The 9,442-nt window shown below is 44.8% G+C and overlaps 1 protein-coding gene across 1 annotated transcript in view; it reads right to left on the bottom strand.

Annotated features, from left to right (window-relative positions):
• Positions 1-3,556: 3,556 nt before the first annotated feature.
• The window catches only part of CCL22 (C-C motif chemokine ligand 22), a 29,265-nt gene continuing 23,379 nt past the window's right edge, over positions 3,557-9,442 (bottom strand). The window contains exons 2-3 of the mRNA XM_086946427.1: positions 7,386-7,509; positions 3,557-3,800 (exon numbers count right to left, since the gene is read on the bottom strand). Coding sequence (XP_086802553.1) covers positions 3,680-3,800; positions 7,386-7,509 — 245 coding nt within the window. The 3' untranslated portion in view covers positions 3,557-3,679. The remainder of the gene's footprint in view (positions 3,801-7,385; positions 7,510-9,442) is intronic.

The raw sequence follows: 9,442 nt of genomic DNA, 5'->3' as shown, positions 1-9,442 counted from the left end.
ACACATATCGTCTAGCAGTCGTTTTAAAATCATCCATTACAAATTTTTACACAGAATATATTATACTTTTGCGTGTAAATACCTTTTTCACCTCACTGACTTGGACTGCTGTGAGCGATGTAGGCGGCCTGGGGCCGGGTTCTTGCATTTAGCGTGGGACTTCCCTCAGGTCGCGCGGTATTGGGAACAGGTACATGATGCACTAGATATGATGCTAGAAGTCAGTATTCCCAAAGACCTGTTGCTGCTTTTGTTAGGTTACACGGCACAGATACCCAAGAGCAGCAGGAAATTCCTAGATGTGTCATTACTGGTGGCCAAACGACTACTTGCCTGCAGGTGGGGTAGGGGGCGAGCTCCTACATTTAAGGAGTGGGTTTAGGATATGGTCTATTGTCAAGACCAGAATAGGATTCATGCAGAGACTCTACCCACAGCCTCTAAGCCTAAAGATATATGGGGGCCCTTGCAGTCTTACTTCCTACAACAAGAGACCACACCAGACTGGGGGCGTTCCCCAGATATACCTGAACCAGACACTGCTGCTGACTGCAATACTGTCGGATAAGGTGAATGTGGCCAGCTGGGATTGTATTGATTGTATTGATCAGGAAGCATGCTCACACGTTGGGAGTCCGACTGCATTTTTCTGGCGTTATTTTTGTCCTCAATACATATGTTGATTATGTTCTGATATGATATATAGTGCCTCCTGTTTACACTGTATGAACAATTATATGTATGGATATGTATTGCATAATCATGGGCGCTGCCCTCGTGTTAAATGGTACACCAATGCTCACCGATTTACTTGCTGTTCTGCTGCCTCGCACCTGTCACTCAGTCTGAGTGTATGTACCCAGAAACTCTCAAAAATTAAGTTTAAAAAAAAAGTGAAATTAAGTTTAAAAAAAAAAGTGAGGGGTCATTTCTTTTTCTGGGTATGCTATTGCTTTTGCAACCCTGAAGTTTACTTCCACATATTACCCTGTGCTCTGGTCTCTCCCTGTTCTATCTTTACCACCTCTCTTCCGACACAACCTCATTATGTACACCTCTTCATTTCCATTTTTCCAGGATTGTACTACTGATAATCAAACACCCAAAATATGGTGCTATTAGAGTATTGTGAACAAAATATTGAAAGGCAAGTATATTTAAAATAAGTATAGATTTACTAGTCTAAACTCAACATCTATATATATCGTCAATGTACATATATGTGGAGTTAAATATAGAAAATCAAATACGGCTTACCATTTATATATATATATATATATATATATATATATATATACACATACATATATATACACAGTTTCGACATTTTGTCCACCATATTTCCATACACGATATTCTGCGTTCAATATTCAGGGGTTGCACTATTTCCCAGCCCTTTCTCAGTCTCTTGCCATCGTTCATTCCATCCCCTCATCGCTCGCCTTTTCTTTCTCTCCCATCAGTGTGTCAAAGGACACTCAAGCCGTCCTTGAAGCACCTGCCACTCACATGCGCGGATTGACAGGAGGGACGGAACTCCCCAGGATAAAGGCTGCCAGGGCAGTCGCCATCTTGAGACAGGTTTCCTGAACTCTGCAGATTTAAGGCCATGGGGAATTTGTGAAATAAAACCTCCCTGGTTCCGTTCTTTTGGGGACGGTGTCACTGCAGCGCCCACACTTGGCACTGCTCGCTCCTGTGAGCTTTAGGAACCCTAATGTTGACTACAGTGGAAAGGATACTTTGTGGCAAAGGTAACAGAGTACCCTTCCCACCGCGAGTCAGCGCTTGAAGTTTAAAATGATTGCAATGTATGGAAAGGAAATGCATTATGTGTAGAAAGTCAATGTCCTAAGGAAAGCATGCCTTGAAATTTTGTTTGAAAATTCAAAAAACAGTTACTTAAAGAAAATTGCTTAGAATCTTTGAAACTGTCAGAATACAGTGAAGCCACACTTTGACAACGTTTTGGGCTGATGCTTTTAAAGAGGGCTTCTCCTTTGCTCAATTGGTGAACTCCATCTGTGAATCTGTTGAGGCGTTTACATCTGGCTGCACCTTTTGGCATGGTCTGTTTTTACCTTCTTTTCAAAATGAGCCAGGATTGCAGAAGGGACACAATCACGGTCTTCAGTAGACTGCAGGTTTTGAAGAAATGAAGATTAATTCGTTTCAGACGGGTTTCTTCTTGGAACTTTAGTTCTATCCGTGGGCGGCTTGGATTTAGGCCTGAGCCCAGTGTCCATGAGAATTATAGAGACCATAGCATGGTCGGACATGGCATGGTTGGACCAGGAGAAGGCTCGGCAGTTATGAATTTAAATGATTGGGATCAAAGAGAACAGGAAGTGAATACTTTCAACAAAGGAAAGCGTCCGCTTCCTCGTAGTTCATGGAAGCTTGCGTTGCCTGTGCCCTGCTTGATGAGTTGAGTGTAGGCGTTGGCTGTGTCACCAGCACAGATGCGAAGGCCATCTAGGATGTAAGTGAATCTCAAGGGGACCGCGGAGGTGATGGTGAGGTACAGATAGCGCTCTGAGAAGGAGGAAAGGTTTTCTTTGAGGAGTGATTGACCAACGCACAGAAGAAGAATGAGGGTGTCCTGGTGACGCGTTAGCAAATGTTCAAAGGAACTGAAAGACGAGCCTTGGATTGCTGTGCATGAGAGCTGTGTGGTGTATGCAGGATAATCCATCTAAGGAGGAGGAGTTGGTTAGTTGTTTGGAAAGAGACGGAAGAAGACCATGTGAAAGACACTGTGAAGCAGCGCTCCCTCTGGGAGCAAGCGCGGGGGTAGAATCATGCTGATCACGCTTCTGTGGATCTTCTTTTCAGATCATCTCACAATCCTGGTGGAGCTCCATCCTTCATCTAAGCAACAGCTGTGGGTTCCCGCCTCTCTGTATCATTTTTTATGCTTTTGCCATTTATCTGAACTTCAATACGTCTTGCCCTGATCCCACTCCGACCTGATCAATAAAGGTGCTCCTTGCCCTTTCCAGGATAATAGCTTTTCATTGCACCTTTATAAAAAGAGAACCTTCATGCTGAGACAGGGTACCAGAGAAGCAAGATCCTTGGTGAGTTTACAAAGGGAGAGATCACCCTGGTGACATTAATCTGATCTGGATCTTCTGCTAGGACTAGATGAGACATTAAAGTGACTCCGAGCCATCACAAGCTTACGGGGGGAGATATAATAATGTTTCTTTCGATGGAGCTAGGAATTCTGCCTTTCATATCGTGAATAAATAATGAAAGAGGAAATCAGTCTTTCATGTCTATCCTTTATTTTATTTTCCCTCTCTTCATTTTTGGCTTTCTTCATCCCTCTGAACAACCATTAGACCCTTTTCTCTCTCTGGCTCATTTCTCCCAGCCTGGACCAGGCATACAGTAACAGAACTGGCAGCAACACTGCCTGGAAGGCACTGGAGGTTCCAAGACACAGCAAGCGAGCATGGACAAGGGTGCTCATATTGTCTTTCTGTGGATTTTTAGTCTAGAAATGCCAATAACCACAAAAGGAAATGCCAATAACCACAAAAACAACTGATTACCAAAAACAAGTGGAGCGTTTAATAAATAATATAATAAAATGGATGAATTGTACATATTTTACAAACATTTTCCAGCCAGAGTGCTCAGTCACATGGTCAACGACTAAGTGCAGTAGAAGTTATCTGTATTTAGAAGTTGTTCGGTTGTTTTGCTGTTCTTTTCCTAACTTCTTCATTGCGGCTTTCACCCAGTTTTCATTAGGGTTTGTACACACGTCAAGGCCTTTGCTAGTCACAAATCTGAAAATTGAATATGTACAGAATTAGTTTAGCCAAAAAACATGCGTCAATTATATTGTAAAACTGTGATCTGTTACAGTTGTGCAGTGATAGGGGATTCTAAGGTCTGCGTCTGTGTGCTGCCATTATACCTTAAACCTGTAGAACGTTGGTTAAAGCCGAACTTGAGAACACTTCCAGCCAGTGTCAAAAACCCTGCCCACCATCATGACAGCCAACCACCTTCAGCAGCATGGTCAACCATGAACATCAATGTTTTCAGTGACGATCATCAAAACTTACCCCAAAAATCCTACCAGCCATTTTTAGGAATACTGTCCCCGTAGCTGTCATCAGAGCCAATATTGTTCATGAGAAGACCAGCCAAGGTCAGCAATCCTTCCAGCAAGAGTACAACGCTACCAATGGCACCCCTTAACTACAGCAAGATCACTAATGGACAGTGCGCTTTACATTGTGTCACATGGTCAGTGAAATTGTTCACCTTCTCCCTAAAGACTGTTATCTTTAAAAAAAAAACACAGAAAAACATTTCGGAGAAAACTAGGGTCATTCATGCGCAAATTGGTAATTAGCGCTGCTGAATTACATTTGGCAGAATTAGACAACATAGCCGAGGACAGTCGCCAATGCTGTCAGCCATATACATCATGCTGTGGTTCTTCACATTACAGGTAAATAGATGCTGTATTTACTTACCTTCGTGATATTTTGGGAGTCAATTTTGTGACAGATATTTTTGTAACCCAAGATTATTGTGCTTGATACTCTGTCACACAATCACCTAGGAATGGCCGTGCTAGGCGTGTGTGCACAACCTAAGGACATCAAAGTCCCTTTTGCTATAAAGAGTTCAGGAATAGGAAGTGAGGCAAGATGATCCTTCAGGTCACAGAAGCCAAGCTGTGATACTCATTATGGGTCACTGGCATCATCGTAGACAAAGTCTCGCGAGTACTCCGTGTACGCCAAAGCATATGGCCGCGATGACCTAAAAGCTGCTAATATGATGCGACACATCTCTATCGATTGAAGTTGAGTACATTTGGATTAGGTAGACGCATTATCATATTCTAAATGTATTGAATGAAATTGATGAGCCATTAATTACAGATTAAGAGCAGATATTTACAGCCAATAGTTCACTTGGTCACTATGTGCGCCCAACTGTGTCAACACCAGATAAACACAATTCTCGGGGGAATATCTCTGATATAAATCATGTTTTGGTCCTAATTCTGTTGGGGCCTGAAGCCTGCTCGCTGGCTACAGGTTCAGTTTACATTCACCGCCTCTGCCTGGTGCGGATTTCTTTCCAGGTTTAACTCCTATCCCATCCAGAGGGCACTTTTCTCCAGTTCGTGCCACACAGCAGAGACAGCTTATTTTTGCTAAGTGAAAAGTAAGAAATAGCTCTGAGGAGCTTCATCACATTAATCAATACATGCTTCTAAGTGAAAGCCTCTATTAGACAGACATGCTCTGCAGCCAACCTAACACCGCTGCTAATCGTAGAGGGAAGCAATAGGATTCACTGAGACCCTGGAAGACAGCCCTAGCAAACGTACAACACTGTGTCAGCAGCACTTCTAAAGCAACACTACATTCAAACCAAGCCATTCACCCTGCTGACCATGCTGAACAATGCTCCCAAAACAACTCCGGAACCGTGTAAAATAGATTGGACAACATTACCAGCTGCGGCCGTCACCTGTTCAAGCCATGGTCAGCGACCCAATCCCTTATTGTACACCTCATCAACAACAATACCAGTCATACTTTCCAGTTTTATCAACCATGATTAACAAAATGACTGCCATGACAAACATCCTTTCCAATCGTGGTCACCAGCACTCGTGACAAACTAATCTGCTGGCCAAACACACTCAAAACCAAACAAAGAACCCTACCAACTATGTCTACAACAGACACCAATAATCAATAACCCTGCCAATTGTGCTCAATAACACCACCAACCAGTGCCATTCACAGTGTCACCTATGGCCCTCATTTCAACCAACTACTGACACCAGCAACTATTTCCCACAACAATGAAAGATTCCATCCAAAGATATTAAACACTGCCTGCCGCCTGTGAACAGCAGCAATGCCAACCCAGGATATGGCCAAGAACACCGTGGACAACAATTCTGCCTTCAAGAGACCGGCATGACCAAGCGACTTCTAACCAGTGCCAAGAACGCCAGATAACGACTACAGTACAGGTAATAACAACGAGGAACTACACTGTCAACCATGGTCATCATCTGTTCCTGGCATGGTTACCATGGTTACTGCTCGTAGTGGGCAACACATCCAGCCATGATCCACAAGATTGACAGGCTTGTTTAACAACATTCTCAGTGGTGGTCATTAAACTGACCGGGTCACCAACATGCTCAGTCAATGTCAGTGCCAAGGGCAATTCTTGCCAGCAATACTGCTGATTGTGGCAAGTGAAAGCACTAACACCGGTGGTCAACAATACAGCCATCAATAGCTAGGCAACAGCTACAGGCAAAAGCATACTTCAACAGCACAACCATCAAAGGCTAGGCTACAGCCACAGTAAGAAGCATGGTTAAACAACTCACCATCAATAGCTAGGCAACAGCCACAGGCAGACGCATAATTGAATAACACAGCCATCAATAGCTAGGCAACAGCCACAGGGAAAAGCATAATTCAACAGCACAACCATCAAAGGCTAGGCTACAGCCACAGTAATAAGCATGGTTAAACAACTCACCATCAATAGCTAAGCAACAGCCACAGGGAGAAGCATAATTTAACAGCACAACCATAGGCTACAGCTAAATAAGAAGCATGGTTCAACAACACACCATCAGTAGTTAAGCAACAGCTACAGGCAGAAGCATAATTCAACAGCACAACCATCAAAGGCTAGGCTACAGCTACAGTAAGAAGCATGGTTAAACAACTCACCATTAATAGCTAAGCAGCAGCCACAGGGAGAAGCATAATCCAACAGCACAACCATCAAAGGCTTGGCTACAGCTACAGTAAGAAGCATGGTTAAACAACTCACCATCAATAGCTAAGCAACAGCCACAGGGAGAAGCATAATTCAACAGCACAACCAGCAAAGGCTAGGCTACAGCTACAGTAAGAAGCATGGTTAAACAACTCACCATCAATAGCTAAGCAGCAGCCACAGGGAGAAGCATAATCCAACAGCACAACCATCAAAGGCTTGGCTACAGCCACAGTAAGAAGCATGGTTCAACAACACACCACCAACAGCTAGGCAACAGCTACAGGCTGAAGCATGGTTCACCGTTAGAGCTTTCACTGTATCACTGGGTTTGTCTTTTTTCCGCTATGTCTTGAGGGCTCATTCAATGACTGTGCTACACCTTGACGCACAAAAATAAGTGTACCCCAGTGTTTCTTCGTTTTGGAGAGTGCCACACATCCAGCTGGACCAGAGCCACTCCTTGTTTTCCTTTCCTACGAGTACCCTATGGAGTTGCACACCTATACGAGTAGAAGGCTTTCAGAACTCAAGATGTATGTCTGTAGGAGAAGTGTGACATTGTGTTACAGGTGCTTGGGAACACTTACATCACAGCCGGTAACCTGCAGTCAGTCGGGGTGTGGTGGAACCTCTTCAGTAATTTGCGCTGAATTGGTTTGGGCGCATAGTTGTCGCAGCAGATCGAGTTGCCTGCTTCCACGCTTGGTATAGCTGTTGAATATGAAAAGAACGCGTATAAGAACAAATCAGTTGAGGCGCAACAAGGAGTCCCTTCTGTACACATCTCGCGTGTGGCTGAGTGGAGGATACTAAACATTTTATGATACCTTACTACACAAATACAAGTAATATATAGAGCATGATGAAACTGCAAAATTCTTTCTCGTGAAATGTTGCAAAATGCCACAAACATTTCGTGAAATTATGTTTGCTGGTTCTCAAGTCACTTCCTTTCACAGAGTGCGCACCTAGCATAAGAAAGTGTAATGAGATACTAGCAGAAGACTGGCCGGAGTAAGAAAAGGTCTCTGAATGAGGGTGGCAAGGTGCACACTTGGGTAAAACCACTCTATGCAAGATTGCATAATGGGTAATGTCAAGAAATTTCGCCACACGAAAGGCGGGAATTTCGCGAATTTCGCTGATATGATTGCAATGTTGCGCAGGTCTGCTACTAGGACTTTCAGAAAAGCATCCTAAAGTGGTTCGATGGCCAGCAAGGGTCGAGAGAGGTTGACGATGCAAGCCAAGCCTCGTTGAAAAGAGTTTATGATGAGCCAGGATCCTGTGGGAGCCTCCCCCTCGGCCCAGGTCATCCCGGGGCCGCCATCTGAAGTGACCATCGGGACATGAACACGTCCAGACCTTTTCGCCTTGAGTTTCTCGTTCTCAGTTTGTGTCTCCAGTTCAGCGGTACTGGTTTTAGTAGCGCAGACTGCAAAGTGAGTGTCATCAATAAGTGTAAGGCAACCGAAAATCAGTTACACCAAAGAGCTGATGTTATATTTATTAACCAACACATAGCAACACACGAGAAAATGCATCAAACCAAGATCAGCATATGGACAATATTAATAGAGACATAAGACCGCATGAGATGCATTGGCTGGGATAGGAGGGGTGCAGCAGGTCACTGTGAGTGGGCTGAAGGAGTTGATGGGACAGTGGGGATGCTGCAGGCCAAGATGGGACAGTGGGGATGCTGCAGGCCAGGATAGGACAATGGGGATGCTGCAGGCCAGGATAGGACAATGGGGATGCTGCAGGCCAGGATAGGACAATGGGGATGCTGCAGGCCAGGATAGGACAATGGGGATGCTGCAGGCCAGGATGGGACAGTGGGGATGCTGCAGGCCAGGATGGGACAGTGGGATGCTGCAGGCCAGGATGGGACAGTGGGATGCTGCAGGCCAGGATGGGACAGTGGGGATGCTGCAGGCCAGGATAGGACAATGGGGATGCTGCAGGCCAGGGTGGGACTATGGGGATGCGGCAGGCCAGGATGGGACAGTGGGATGCTGCAGGCCAGGATGGGACAGTGGGGATGCTGCAGGCCAGGATGGGACAGTGGGGATGCTGCAGGCCAGGATGGGACAGTGGGATGCTGCAGGCCAGGATGGGACAGTGGGGGTGCTGCAGGCCAGGATGGGACAGTGGGTATCAGTGATCAGTATTGGCATGTCATGGAGCCTGCAGGCCAGGATGTGAGTGCTGCAGAGATGTGTGGGTATCAGTACTGGGATGAAGACACCAACTACAGTAGGATACCCATAAACCAAGTTGAGACCTGGGTAGGATAGTATGTAACAAACAACAATGTCTCAACAGGTATTATTTAGTTGACAATTAGAAAAAGAAATAAGCACAAAACATGTTGCAGGGGAGAGGGAAAGATAGGAGGGAAAAAAACCAAAGGAGACAAGGAAACCATAAATGCGTGAAAAAAAAAGTTTATATATTTGTTGGAAGGATCAAAAGAAAAGCACTATGTTACATTAAATGTCATGTAACCTGTACAAAACTGTCCACAAGTGCTCGTGAGAAGGTAAACGGCACAAGTGACATGTGTACACTTTTGTTGGGCTACGGCTGTCTCTCAGTCGAAATCCTTCCAATGCCCTTGTCATTTCTGCCTTAATCTCGC

The sequence above is a fragment of the Lissotriton vulgaris genome, chromosome 12, assembly GCF_964263255.1.
Source record: "Lissotriton vulgaris chromosome 12, aLisVul1.2, whole genome shotgun sequence".
NCBI classification, from domain to species: Eukaryota; Metazoa; Chordata; class Amphibia; order Caudata; family Salamandridae; genus Lissotriton; species Lissotriton vulgaris.
This window is presented reverse-complemented; position numbering and strand designations above follow the sequence as displayed.